Source organism: Malaclemys terrapin, chromosome 18 (genome assembly GCF_027887155.1).
Source record: "Malaclemys terrapin pileata isolate rMalTer1 chromosome 18, rMalTer1.hap1, whole genome shotgun sequence".
In the NCBI taxonomy this organism is placed as follows: Eukaryota; Metazoa; Chordata; order Testudines; family Emydidae; genus Malaclemys; species Malaclemys terrapin.
In genome coordinates this window covers 3,461,382-3,476,579 of record NC_071522.1, presented here as the reverse complement: position 1 = coordinate 3,476,579, position 15,198 = coordinate 3,461,382, and the positions used below count along the sequence as shown (strand labels likewise).

At 41.5% G+C, this 15,198-nt stretch overlaps 1 protein-coding gene across 2 annotated transcripts in view; it reads right to left on the bottom strand.

Moving 5' to 3' along the window:
* Window positions 1-14,340, bottom strand: part of PIGL (phosphatidylinositol glycan anchor biosynthesis class L) — an 85,863-nt gene extending 71,523 nt beyond the window's left edge. The window contains exons 1-2 of one of the 2 annotated variants that reach the window (XM_054008709.1): window positions 13,746-14,340; window positions 11,543-11,642 (exon numbers count right to left, since the gene is read on the bottom strand). In XM_054008709.1, coding sequence (XP_053864684.1) covers window positions 11,543-11,642; window positions 13,746-14,328 — 683 coding nt within the window. In that variant the 5' untranslated portion in view covers window positions 14,329-14,340. The remainder of the gene's footprint in view (window positions 1-11,542; window positions 11,643-13,745) is intronic. The other variant, XM_054008708.1, reaches the window with a different exon arrangement.
* Window positions 14,341-15,198: the final 858 nt, after the last annotated feature.

The following is a 15,198-nucleotide window of genomic DNA, read 5'->3' as shown; positions in this document are numbered from 1 at the left end:
GAATGAGGTTATGATGAAATGGTCTCAAACAAGGAGGTTGCTTACTTTATAATACACTGATTTTCTACAACACTTTTCACCTGAGGATCTCTAATCCTTACTACAAACATCGTTCTTAATTAAAGAAAATCTTTATCAATATTAAATAAGCTTCTCAGCACTATTGTGAGGTAAATAAGGGATCTATCAATCACTTTATTCCTCCCAGAAATATGCAGCCATTGGAACTGATGCAATTCTTCTACCACTTAGTAGCAAAAATCCCATTGACTTTAATAGTGCGGAGTCGGGCTGACAACACTGAAGGTGGAAGATAGCACAAACTGAACTGAGCTCTTGGAGAGTACACCATTGCAGGGACTCTCAAACTTGATTGCACCGCGACCTGCTTCTGACAACAAAAATTACTACATGACCCTAGGAGTGGGGACAGAAGCCTGAGCCCGTCCGAGCCCCATGGCCCAGGATGGGGGGGCCAAAGCCTAAGCTCCACCGCCCCATGCAGGGGGCCCAAAACCAAAGCCCAAGGGGTTCAGCCCCAGGAAGGGAGCCTGTGACCTGACCCCCCGCCACCCAAGGCTCAAGCCGTCAGGTTTCGACCCCAAGTGGTGTGGCTTCAGCTTCGGCCCTTGGCCACAGCAAATCTAAGCCAGACCTGGTGACCCCACTAAAAACGGGTTGTGACCCACTTTGGGGTCCCAACCCATAGTCTGAGAAATGCTGGGTTAGAGGGAGTGGTTTCACAGTCTATCAAACCAGTATTCAGGGCTGATCCTGCCAGGTACAGAGCACTGTCAATTCCTACCGCTCTTAATGTGTTGAATGAGATGCAAACTAGAGTGAAAGGAAAGAGGGTCTCATGTTGCTCTCTAGTGACTCCTTTTGGCCAGTTTAAGGTACCAAGTTGGTAAACTGAAGAGAGAGCAATGTCTGGTCTTCCCTGGCCAGATGGCAGGGGAAATTGAGGAGACCCTTCCCCTCCTCCCCAAAAAATTACAAACACACCCAGTGAGAAAGCCTTAGGTTTGAGAAGGAGCAAGGAAAGAGCTGGCTGAAATTCTGGCTCACTGAAGTCAAATGGGAGTTTTGATGTGGGACTTCAATGGGGTCAGGATTTCACCCCTGTTCTTTTTCACTGGCATGCTTTATTGTTCATCTCTTCGGCAGATCCTGTTAATTCACAGTAATTAATCAGATTTATATTGTGTGTGTCTCCAGCACTGGTTCATTAGACACATTAGAGCAATTCAAATCAATAAGACCATCTACAACTCAGATAAACACAATAAAACTAAATTGGTAGAGTCTGACTCATTATTTAAATGCATTACTTTTGGACAAAAATTTTCAAATCCTAATCCAAAGGTTCACATTTCCAGTTACATAAGCTCATCCTCTGAGCACTTTTTAGATTTTTCTGATCATCACAAATCTGACACACACACTGTTTATTTAAGGATATATTTTTCCCATGACCCTTCAGAGTCACTTCCTTCCACCAAATCTCCACGCAAGAGGAGCTCATTAGAAATGAAACAGGAGGAAGTGCAGTAAAGTGTGTTTACCTTGCTAGGGGGGAAAAAACAGATCCAACAACAATGAACCATTATATGAAAAATGAGTTTGAGTCTCTCAGCAGCCTGATATCAAACCTGGAGACCTTGTGATCTGCCTGGGCAAATGTGCTGCATTGTCTAATCAGAACCCTTTTTGGACTGGAGAGGAATAGTAAAAAATGAGTAAGAAATGGAATTTCCATGGAAACTTGGAAGCAGATCGAGTGTTATTTGCAGTACAAGCCTTTGTCTTCTAGTTGACACAAATCCCAGCTATTATTTTCTTTGCAGCGCAAGTTTGGGCCAAACACTGTCACATTAAAGCTGTGCCAGTCGATTTTATCTTCTGCCCAGCACGACTGTCCGCACAAAGTTAGAGACGCTGCTACAAAGAGTGGCCTGGTATTTATTTTGCCAGAAGCCAACAAAACTTCCCTTAGCAAAGGGAGAAGATTTGGAGTTCTTTTTTGCTAATCCTCAAAAGAAGGTGAAAGCAACCTAGAAAAAGTCTCTTGTTTACATCTGACACCACAGCCTGGCAGTCAGCCAGAGCCTTGGCAGATGTGCCCTGCATTAATGGGAACTTAACTAGTTATTCATATTTGGTCAATTACATGCTAATACTTTCCATATACCTTGGGGTGAGACACACATTGTTGCAATCTCAGGACCTATATTTACAGGTAAATTAGTTGCGGGAATGTATCAAAACTGTTATATTTCATGAGCTTTAAAAGATGCCCTTTGTCATCCTAGCTATAAAATTATGCCTGACAGGTTAGAGATTTAGCTTTCTTTATTGCTAGCCATAGTCTTGTGGTCAGTGAACTGCACATTTATCACACAATTGAGATTTGTGCTGCCAGTGTTTTTATGATTCTTTGGGGAAATCTTTAGCTTTGTTGAAATAACAGCTATTGCACCAAAGTCAGACACTGATCTTTACTTAAGGCTTTGAAATATCCCATTCTAGTTCACTGTTTTTACTGTACCAAGGGCAGATATAGAACCTGGGATCCTGGATCTACTCCACCGTCAGCAGGATTTTAGTAATATATAAGAGGTACACATATAAAAAAAATAAATCAGGGGAACAGCATTAACTTTAGTGGTGTTTTGGTTTTCTAAATTAGAATTCTCCTCCCAAGAAAGAAATCACCCAGGAAATACTTTGCAATCACCTTAGGAAATCATAATTAATAAATGTGACTGGGCTACCTGATAAATATATTCCTGGTTTCTATTACATCACCTCAGACTGTTTTACCTGTCAGCCTGACCTTAGACAGAAAGGCCTTGAATTCAGAGAGAAGGACTGATCTACAATTCAGTTAGCTGGTGCTGTTGCAGTCTGCTACATGGGTAGGAGGTGTGGGGTAGGAGGCGGACGTGCCTGTGATTAGCACCAGTTTCTAAGGAATGATCGAGATTTACTTGTGAACAAGCCGATTACAAGGCCATCCCAGTTCACATCACCACATTAACATCTCTGTTCAGTACCTGAAAGCAGGGACGGTGCAGTCTTACAATATCTGGGAAAACTAAATTGCATTGAAGCGCTCACATCTAAAAGCTTTTCTCAGTATAGCAGAGACTCTAATGGGTAACTGTGCACATACCATTCTGCACTCCCTGCTGTGTTTGTGATGGGATAGAAAAGAGAAGCACAAGGAAAAAATCAGGTTGGTTCATAGTAGAATAATTCATATTCCAACTTCCAGGCTCAGAGAAATTCAATTTACAAGATACAGAATAGCTCCACATTCTAAGAATACTATGTTATATAGCTGCCCCTTAATACTGTAAACTAAGGGCATGATGTTGCAAGCTGCTGAGCATCTCTTGAATAGTAGTGAGCACTTGAAACCTGCACTGAGACTTCAATGGGATTGGAGGGTGCTCAGCACCTGACAGGATTGGATCCTAAGGAAGTGCTCATAGGAGGCTTCTTAATGCACCAAAATAACCTGTCGTTTTCTCTCCCATCCTTTTGTCTGTTCTGGCTCCCCCAGCCAGGAATAATCTCCTTATCTGATACGCTCACACTTCCAAGGCCTTGGTAATGACTCGTGACCCAATCAGTGGTTTTGGAAACAAGAATATCTCCATCTGTGGATGACAGACACTACATACAGACAGGCTGATTCAGTGATAAAGCCAAGAGGATTGCACAAGGCATCTTTTGCATAAAAGGTTCCCCTTTTCACATTTTTACTGAAGTCATTTTATTCTACACATTCCAAAATCAGGGTAGACAACAGAAGCATTGCCCTGTCTCCTGATAATTCAAAGCTATTTGTTTATTTTCCAGAACCTCTCCACATCTCCGGCTGATCCTTGTCAAGAGAGAGAGAGAGAGAGAGAGAGAGAGAGAGAGAGAGAGAGAGAGAGAGAGTGTGTGTGTGTGTGTGTGTGTGTGTGTGTGTGTGTGTGTGTGTGTGTGTGTGTGTGTGTGTGTGTGTGTGTGTGTGTGTGTGTGTGTGTGTGTGTGTGTGTGTGTGTGTGTGTGTGTGTGTGTGTGTGTGTGTGTGTGTGTGTGTGTGTGTGTGTAAAAATGAAGGACTGGTGAAAAGGGAAGCCCTGGAGACTTAAGTCCTCTATTTATCCCTAAAAAGGCAACGGCAGAGCAAGTTTTCCTACATCTCTCTGCCACTGTGACTGAACCTGCCTTTGATAGGGTCACCCATGATGGGAGGAGCCAGGTTCTTCTTGGCCCATTCAATTTTTACTGTCTCTGCTTAAGCATTCAGCAAGAGGTGGTGGGTTTTGTGATGTGGACATCTTTCTACTGAGAACTAGTCTGACACATTCATTCATAGAGACCACTGAACAGTCACTGCCAAACTCAAGGGTTAAAAAATGATGAGTCATGCTCTCAGAATCATGAGATTGGCTTTAAAATCATAAATGTTGAGTTCTTTATAGTTGCCTTTTGATTTTTTAACTCTTTGGTTCACATTTTCAAGCTTTTTTCAGGATAGAGGGATAAGGGCTAGAAGCTTGCTTTTTTTTTATGAAAGTTTAGATTCTCACATAATCACATGACTCTAGGAGCTGTCTCTTTAAGAAAAAACACCAACTTATTAAAAATCTCCTACAGTCATCCCCAACTTTATTCACTTTACTTCCCTAGAGGTTTTGTATGGTGATCACCCTCCTTCTGACAAAATGAGACTGGATGGAATTTATTTCAGAATTCCTCAATGATGCTGTTTCCTTAGCTACAGCACTCACTGTCGGATACACAAGATCTTCCCCCCTGCACAGGGGTTGAAATTGTCTTTGCAGCACTCTTACCTCGGTGTAGTGAAAAACCTGGGTCTTTTAACTAGGCTTCTGGGACAGACAGTGTTGCCAACCCTCATGATATTGTCATGAATCTCATATAATTATTGTTTTCCTTAAAGCCCCAGCTCCTGGAGTCAAGTGGATATGTGATTATTTCAGCCTTCATTCTTAAAGTAAAAGTAAGTTTCTAGCCCTCTTGCCTATGGAGAAAGCTTCAAAATGTGACACTCATGCACTCTAAAGGCTCAAAAAAACAGAAGCCCAATAAAAAGAATGCCAAATCTATTATTTTTACACACCTCATCCCTCTCAGATTTTGGAAAGCACTTCAGATTCTTAAACCTTGGGTTGAGTGCTGTAGCTAGCTTTAGAAATCTCACATTGGTACCCTCTTTGCATTTTGTCAGATCTGCAGCAAAAGTGTTCTTAAAATGAACAACATGTGCTGAGTAATCATCTGAGACTACTATAACATGAAATATATGGCAGAACGTGGGAAAAACAGAGCCGGAGACTTACAATTCTCCCCCAAGGAGTGCAGTCACAAATTCAATTAACACATGATTTTTTTTAATGAGCGTCATCAGCATGGAGGCATGTCCTCTGGAGTGGTAGCCAAAGCATGAAGGGTCCTACGAATGTTTAGCATATCTGGCACATAAATACCTTGCAATGCCGTCTACAAAAATCCCATGTGAACGCCTGTTCTCACTTTCTGGCGATATTGTAAATAAGAAGTGGGCAGCATTATCTCTTGTAAATGTAAACAAACTTGTTTGTCTTAGTGATTGGCTGAACAAGAAGTAGGACTGAGTGGATTTGTAGACTCTAAAGTTTTGCATTGTTTTGTTTTTGAGTGCAGTTATGTAAAAAAAAATCTACATTTGTAAGTTGCATTTTCATGATATAGAGATAGCTCTACAGTACTTTTATGAGGTGAATTGAAAAATACAATTTATTTTATCATTTTTACAGTGCAAATATTTTAATCAAAATAATAATATGAAGTGAGCAGTGTACACTTTGTATTCTGTGTTTTAATTGAAATCAATATATTTGAAAATGTAGACAAATATCCAAAAATATTTAATACATTTCAATTGGTATTCTATTGTTTAACAGTGTGATTAAAACTACGATTAATCGTGATGAATTTTTTTAATTGCGATTAATTTTTGAGTTAACTGCATGAGTTAACTGCGATTAATCGACAGCCCTACATATTATTAATAAAATGATTTATAATTTACACATTTTTCTTCCACTCTCCAACTGTCTTTTTCCTCGGTTGTGGGAACTGACTTGGAAATCCTGGAGTCTGAGCCCTGCGCAACTCAGGGGGTGAAGCCTGGTTGGGGTGTGGGGCAAAGTTAGCTTTAAGCCATTGTTATGCCCTCTCAGGCAGATCCTCAGCTGCTGTAAATTGTTGGCGTTAGGACAATTTACACCAGCTGAGGAGCTGCGCCTCCGAATTCTCTACCTGGCCTGTAGTGCCTAGCAAAACTAATTAACAGCCCCAACAACTGCTCTAAGTTATGAGTATCTTGAACGGGCGGTCTGTTGGCCGTTCCCTCTCCTGGGCATGCTGCTACTTCAGGACCATTCCCCAGCGAGGAGACCCTTTATGTTGGAATGTGGCCCACAATTAGGGCCACTAGTTGTATACTGGATTTAGGCTGTTTTTAACTGAGGAAGCATGTACAGTAATTGCCTTAAGTGCCCACCCAAAAATCAGTAGAAAGCAGTTGCTTAGTATAGATGTTTTTAAAATGCTGAACAAACACTGTCCTGGAAATCCTGGGGCTAGTTTAAAGGATTCCTTAAGATCAGAGGGTTGCCTAATGAGAGGTTGGTGTAAGTTCCACTCTAGGCTGATGGAGTGATGCTTAGGTTTTGTGTGAGTATGTAAAAAGAAAGTGTCATGTATGGCTTTATATGCAACCCTAGCCATGGAGAACACTGGGCATGTCATTCAACTTTACACTTCAAATATGCTTCCCTTTTGTATATTGAAAATTCTACTAACTCAATTTTAGATTATGCAAAGAAAGAGGAAGTAGCATGACTCAGCTCTATGCTACAATGGCTGGAGCAGATCCAGACCTAGCAATCCTTTGGGTTTTCCTTTTCCTTACCAAAATACAAGTTTGCAGCTTGGATAATGTAAAGCATGCAGTGTTTGGGTAAGGAACGCAAAATGGGCACTGTGCCTGCCCTGGTCCTTGTGTCAAGCAGGAGCTCTTTACATTTATGGGAAATTCTCCGCTGCAGAATTAGGAAGAAAGCACAAAATACAGAAGGGCTCAGAATTTACCCACTGCCAAAGAGGAGCAACCTTCTGAAAATGTCACCTCCTTTGTAGCTATAGAATTTCAAGGACGGTTAATGGCAATAGTGATGGTAATAATAATAAATAACGCTTTGTACTGCTATAGTGACTTCCATCTGAGGCTATCAAAGAACTGAACAGACGTGAATTCATTAAGCCTCACCTCACACCAAACTGGTAAATACTTTTACTATAATCCCCATTTTACACAAGTGGAACTGAGGCATAAGGAGGTTAATGATTTGCCCAAAGTCACACAGCGAATCACTGGTGGAGCTGGAATAAGACTCAGGAATCCTTATTCCCATTGCCTCGTTCTAACAGCAAGACAAAACAGCTTCTCTATAAATCTTAACTGTCTAAAAAACATTCCTGCTCCTCTAACCATTTTGTTTCACAGAAATGAGGGAATATACACCTTGGAAGTAAACTCGTCACACTAGGGATGTGCTTGTGTATCAACAGTATTCAAAACAGCATCCTCAAGTCTTTAACTCAGTCCTCACTCAGCTTCTAACAATGTCAATGTGAGTTACAGGTGCTCTGCAGCACTCAGGATTTGGTCATAAAAAGGGATCTGATGTCTGAGTAAGAATTGAGTAAAACTTCAGGAGTTGGCCCTTTAACTTGTTGGCAAAAAATGAGCCTATTTGCTAGTATCTGATGATGAAGTAAGGTCTTTACGGATAAGGTCCTAATTTTTTATCTCACATTCAAGTTAATACCTATCTCTGTGCCTTTCAGACACTTGCCTCCATTGTGAAGATCACACATCACTCATTTTTTACATAAATGGTAATCAGGAGAGGTTATCCAGGCTCTTCTTTTTAAACTACCTGCACTTTATCTATTAAGGAAACCAAGGTATTGCTTGCATAAAACAATGCTCTGGGTTGTGTATATAGGTGAGAATGCGTGACCAGTGTCAGGAAGCTTGCATCATATACTAACCAATTGCACATTGCACTGGAGAGGTCACCAGCCAACTGGACCACCACTTCTATTTTTTTGAGTATCCTTTTTGTAAATTTTAAGAGAGACTTGCTTCAATTACAGGATATTTTCTGTTCCTTTACACTTTGCTAATTTCAGTGACTTGTCTTTTCCCGCCACAGTACTGACTGTTGCAATATGGCAACACTGTAAAACAGAGTTACCCAAAAGCAGCTCAAGAGAAGGGAAGGGGAGCAGCTCTCCATTCACTTAAAAGGGGGAATAAACACTTATCTTATCTGACCCAAAAACCTCTGTTGAACTAAAATGGAAAGTCAGACCTAAACCCTCAAAAGCCAGGGAATTCAGGCCTGTTAACTCAAGAGAAAACAAAGAACCATAGGAATATCGGACTGGAAAGGATCTTGAGAGGCCATCTAGTCCAGCCCTATGTGCGGCAGCAGGACCAAGTAAACCTAGACCATACCTGACAGGTACATGTCCAATCTCTTCTTAAAAACCTCCAGTGATGGGAATTCCACAACCTCCCTTGGAAGTTGGTTCCAGAGTTTAACTACCCTTATTATTGTTAGAATGTTTTTCCTAATATCTAACCTAAATCTCCCTTTGGGAAGACTGAGTCCATTACTACTTATCCTATCTTCAGTGAACATGGAGAACACTTGATCTCCTTCCTCTTTTTAACAGCTCTTAACATATTTGAAGACTGTTATTAGGCTGACTCCCCCTCCCCCCGCAATCTTCTTTTCTCAAGACTAAACATGCCCAGTTTTTTAAAGCTTTCCTCACAGATCAGGTTTTCTAAACCTTTTATCATTTTGTTGTTTTCCTCTGGACTCTCTACAATTTGCCCATATCTTTCTTACAGTGTGGGGCCCAGAACTGGACACAGTACTCCAGCTGAGGCCTCATCAGTGTCGAGCAGAGCAAGACAATTACCTCCCATGTCTTGCATACAACACTCCTGTTAATACACCCCAGAATGATATTATCCTTTTTTGCAACTGCAACATATTGTGGACTCATATTCAATTTGTGATCCACTAGAATCCCCAGATCCTCTTCAGCAGTATTACCACTGAGCCAGTTATTCTCCATTTTGTAGTTGTGCATTAAGTGAAGTACTTTGCACTTATCTTTATTGAATTTCATCTTGTTGAATTCAGACCAATTCTCCAATTTATCAATGTTATTTTGAATTCTAATCCTGTCTTCCAAGGTGCCTGCAATCCCTCCCATCTTGGTGTCATCTGCAAATTTTATAAGCAATACTCTCTACATAATTATCCAAGTTATGAATTAAAATATTGAGTAGTACCAGACCCAGGACTGACTCCTGTGGGACTCCACTAGATTCGCCCTCCCAGTTTGACTGTGAATTTCCTTTGAGTATGGTCTTTCAAACAGTTGTGCACCCACCTTATAAGTTCATCTAGACTGCATTTCCCTAGTTTGATTATGAGAATATCATGTGGGACTGTGTCAAAAGCCTTTCTAAAATCAAGATATTTCATATCTACTGTTTTCCCCCTATCCAGTAGGCCAATAACCCTGTCAAAGAAGGAAATTAGGTTGGTGTAGCATGACTTGTGCTTGACAAATCCATCCTGGCTATTCCTTATATAGTTTAATAATTTGTTGCATGTTAAGAACAAAGGTCAGCTTGCATCCTGGATATTTAGTCTGGCTTTTCTAGCTTTTGTGGGTTTAAATCATGCCTTTACAGTTAATTGTTTGTTTGTTTTTTAATAAAAATGTTTTTTATTGTTTTTATTATGGTTCTTTAAAACTAAAACAACCACCAGTTCATTGTTTTCCTGTACATTTCTCCTCCATTTCTAGTATCAGCCATCAGTCTGTACTTGCATGGAGGTGTAATGAGTGACATAATGAGTCTCTACAATCACTGGGTTCTATGATTCACTAATTCAGCATGATAAACTGCCTCTCCAGAAGAAAGTTTCTAAAGTAATCATAAACACAGGAAGGCTGTCTTCATCATCTACCCTCATGTCCACACAGCATTGAAAAGAATAAGGCCATGTCTACACTAGCACTGAAAAGAATAAGGCCATGTCTACACTAGCATTTATGTTGGCAAAACTCAGGGATGTGAAAAATACACCCCCCAGGCGACATAAATTTTGCTGGCATAAGCGCTCATGTGCACAGGGCTATGTCGGCGAGAGACGCTCTCCCACCAACGTAGCTACTGCTACTCGTTGAGCTGGTTTTATTATGTTGACAGGTGTGCTCTCTCCAATCGGCATAACGTGGCTACAGGAGCGCACAGCACAGCTGTGCCGCTGTAAGCTAGTAAGTATAGACATAGCCTAAGGATCTTGTGCAGACATCTAGTCCATAGCATCAGGGAATTATGTTATCACCTGGTGATGTCTTGACTCTAATACCACAGTTCATTCTTGCATGTGTAGGTGGGACTATGCTATGTTATAAATATGTTACGGGATATTGCTACAGCCCAGCCTCTACAGGGCTATAACTTGGTCTCAGATATGCAGACCAGATCAAACCACATTAGAACATGATTCCACAATCTGGGGCCAGGTGCAATTGACTGGTGTAAATCAGCATAAGTGTAACTAAAATCAATGAAGCTACAGCAGTTTATACCAGCTGAGGATCTGGTCAATGTTACTGTCAGCACAGACATGCCTCTAATGCCCTGCCCACACTATGGCTAAAATTGTGCTAACAACAATTCTGTTTAATCTCAGTTGTTGCTACCATGGTTCCCTTGACCAGCGTGGACAGGAGGAATTCTTTTAAAGAATTGTAGACACCATAAATATCCAGAGGCCCAGTTCCAACAAAACTCCAATTCATAGACAGGATCTTAACTGACATGCCCAAATCTTTAGCTTGATTACAGAGAATAGTTAAGGGCCCATCTACACTATTAGCTGTAACTACCTTGTAACCAAATCAGGGAACAGCTGTATTTTAATGCTGTAACCAGTCCCCTGATATAGTGATATCTGTAGCACAGACTTGCTCATAGATGACTTGGTGTGAGGGGTCATCTTGAACAGTTTGGCTAGCACAGTACTTGGGGGGAAATAATATAACTATGCTGCCGAGACCCACTGAGCTAGAACCCAGCTAACATGGGAACTTGTCATGTTTTCAGTTGCTTTGTGGACAGGCCTTAATTGAAATGATCTGAGCACCAAGATATATTGGAATTCACGTCCAAATGATCTGGATTTCCTTACACAGTACTACAGAGTTAGCCAATAAATGTTACACTGCACTTCCATTTGACTGATAATGAAGTTCACAGCATGGGACACTAGGTTAAACTTTTACTAAATGTCCAAGTCCAGGGTGCATTAGTTGATATTTCCTATTTACAGACAACAATGATATTCTGCTATAATTAAAAAATGGTTACCTGTGGTCAATAACTGTTACATTGGAAGGAGGGATCCCCAAAATAGCACAACTCTGTACAAGTTCATTCTTACGAATCTCCCCTTGATTGTAGTAATTTCCTGAAAATAACAAATGCAGTAACACTATTTACTTTACTTCAATTTAGCATGGAACAAACATCTCCATCCTCAAATCATCAAGCATATGTAGTACCACATGTAAGATCTGAAAGTACTTAGTACTAGGGTTCCCCACCTGAGGAAGAGGTACATTATGGGGAGCAAGTCCTATAGCTTATACTCAGGAAACACTCCCTTTGGCCCAGTGTAAAGTTTTAGGACCCAGTACTTGACTTCAAATGGAGTTGCACATTCATCTCTTAGAGCAGAGTTTGACTCTTTATAATTAACGAGTTCTCTTGGTTGGAACACAGGAATTTGACATACCAAATCAGATGAATGGTCCATCTAGTCCAGTATCCTGTCTCTGACAGTGGCCAGTATCAGATCCTTCAACAGAAGATGCAAGAAAGCCCATAATGGAGAATTATGGAATAACCTACTCTTAGGGAATTTTTTTCCTCTCTCCTCCCTCAATCTATTAACGTCTGGCTTATGTCCTGAAGCATGAGGGTTTATAGCTCTCTTACGTTTTTATCCTTTTTAGTGTTACAGCGAACAATCTTATTATCCATATAAAGGACTTTTACTAAAAATACCCGTGACTAAAACGTAGCCTTATATATAAGAAATGCTCTAGACTGAGCTGGCTTGGTGGCATTGTGCTAACGTCTCTGCACAGTGGTGAGAAAGCCAAATGGGGTCCAGTTCTGGTCTCTCATGATCCAAACCAGCAAACAACACACTGGAGGCTGCATATTCAGCTCTGGATGGGTGACAGACTTTGACTGATAACAGAATAATACCAATGGGCTCCAAATATTCCATCCCGTTCTTCTCACCTAGAGAGGTTTTAATAACTTGAAGCCTTGAGAATTGGGAACAGAAGAGTTGAGGGTAAGCTACCTAGAGTCTTGAGACCTACAGAGGGCCTCTTCTTCCCATCAAAACATGACTCAGATGTGCATTTGACACTACATAGTTTCTAATAAGGAAATTCATGACAAAAAGATTCTTGATCCTTAACTCACATTATAAGCTTCTTGGAGCAGGAACCCTATCTTTTATGTCTGTGCAGTGCCATGCACACTATAATGTTTTATAAACAATCATATGTTTGAGATTCTACACAACTAAATGTCTTTCTTTTCATTTCTTTGCGCTATTATCTAAGTAATTGTAAAGTGTTTTGGGAGGTACAATTGGCATGGAACTCACTACCTCAGATATCTTTTTATTATACTTTTTACCAGTGGTTCCTAACCACTGATATCTATCACAGTACTAGTACTTCAGGATTTGGGGAATGGTCCTCTGGATGTATCCCTCCCACACACTTTAATCATTAGCCTCTCTACTGGTCTCCATGAGTTACCACGGCCTACTTTGCATTAAATGATATATGTTCTAGCCTGCTATCAAGTGGGGATTGCATCAAACTATAGTCCCACAAGAGTAGTCTGAAGGGTCAGTTAGACTGCAGATGTTTCTGGAGCACTATGAACTGAATAGCATGGTGATGTTTTAATGCATCACCATCATATTGCGTCAGGCACAACGATGCAATATTGTGTTTTGTCACAGTGTACTGATATTTTGTAAGCGATGCTACAGTGTATCATGATGGGACAATTACTTCACAATGGAATGCACATCTACTACAAGGCCACACATAACATTGTGAAGTTGTAACATACAGTGTGATGTTGTGGTGTACTGAAGTCATAATGTGGTAAAATAGGGTTACCTCCAGGATTGTCCTGGAGTCTCCAGGAACTGAAGATTAATCTTTAATTAAAGATTATATCATGTGATGAAAACTCCAGGAATACGGCCAAGCAAAATTGGCAGCCTTGGGTATGACACAACTCAGTTACATTATATCATTGTGAAGCGGGGTGATATCATGAGGATGTTGGCTACATCACAAAAACCTGATTGGGTGATGTCAGCATGGGATGGAACACAGGTAATGACATCATGGCATGATGATGTCACAGCATGAGATGTCACTGGGTGCAGTGTATTGGCATTTCCCTCATCTGGTCAATGTTGGCCAGACCCAGACCCACTCCCCCATTCCTCTTTCTCACCCTCCCTCACCTGAAGAGCAGCACAGCAGCCAGAGTTGAGCCTGAAACCTGCCCAGGCTGAGGATTGTGGGAGCAAAGAACATTGCTTCGTCATCAGGGTGCGCCGTCACGACCAGGGCACGTACGTCATCGGCCCGCGCTGGTGCCGCCGCACACAGGGTTCGGTGTCCCCAACCCGCGCCGCGTCGTCGCAGCCAGCGCGAGCCCAGCCACACCAGCGCAAGCAGCGCCGCCAGGAACGAACCCAGCAGCGCCAGCGCCATAGCGACCGAACCCGGAAGGGACCACGTCGTTCCGGGCGGGAACAAGGATAAGCGGTAGAAAGGTTCCGCGCCTAGAAGGGCTTTTCCCTGAGCAAGGCTCTCTTCTTTGAGTGAACCCGGGAGGGAGTGACAGGGATAACACGCAGGGCTCACTCCCTTCCAGAACTGGCCCACCACATGTCCCCCTTCGGGGAGGGGAAAATGAGCCCTTGCGGGAACTCCACCCAGAAAGGATTCATACACAGAGAAAAGAGTTCCAGTCTCCCCACTCTGCAGGCTCCCACTGGGACAACAGAAAAGGCCACACCAAGGCCACAATGGGCCCCACATGCGTGTGGTTGTCACACACACACACCTTTAAAATCACCTCTACCAATGCGTGTATTTTGCTTTGTCCACAATAAATGAATTAACAATGCTTATAATCACTTGTATCGCTATAGTCCCAAGAATGTGCTAGATGACATACCAGCCTCATAGGAAGTACAGTCCCACTCCAAAGAGTTTACATACCAAGTTCTTCCCTCCTGGTTTGGAGGCTCAGATGAGATCCTGCTGTCAGGTCCAAGTGGATGGACCCTTGAATTCTACTGAAATCTGGGATCTACTCATGCAGATCCAGTTGCAGGATTATGACTTTACGCTGTAAACTTTTTGATGCAAGGACTGTCTTTATTATTTGTGTCTTGGACAGCACCAAATACATGAAGTTGACAAATAATAATAAATATAAATATAATAAATGTAGGACTTGAGGTCATATAATTTGTTTATCCCGTTGCTGCCTTCTAATGTAGATTACAGAAGCCACGTGAGTTGGTTGTAATCTTCTAAATCACATAGAACTGAAGGAGCAATAGGGTAAAAGGAGCATGCCGTCAGAGATTCCAGACACGTTCAGACCTCTGTGATGCACAACTATTATAACTGTGACAACATGAAATAGAAGGCACTTGGGTGCAGATCAGAGGTTGAAGTTACCATGAAAGGGAGATGGAGGGAATAGAGAAACAGAAAAAAATATATACATTAAAATTAGAAAAGTAACACAATATATTAAGAATGTTTTTCCTGGGGGTGTGCAAGGTAGAAGAGTAGTCAGCAAGGGTAACGTCTGAACCACTTGGACAAAAGGTTGTAGAGCTGGATAAGGACTACGGTCTGGGGAAAATCAACATTAAAAAAGCTAAAAACTAAAAA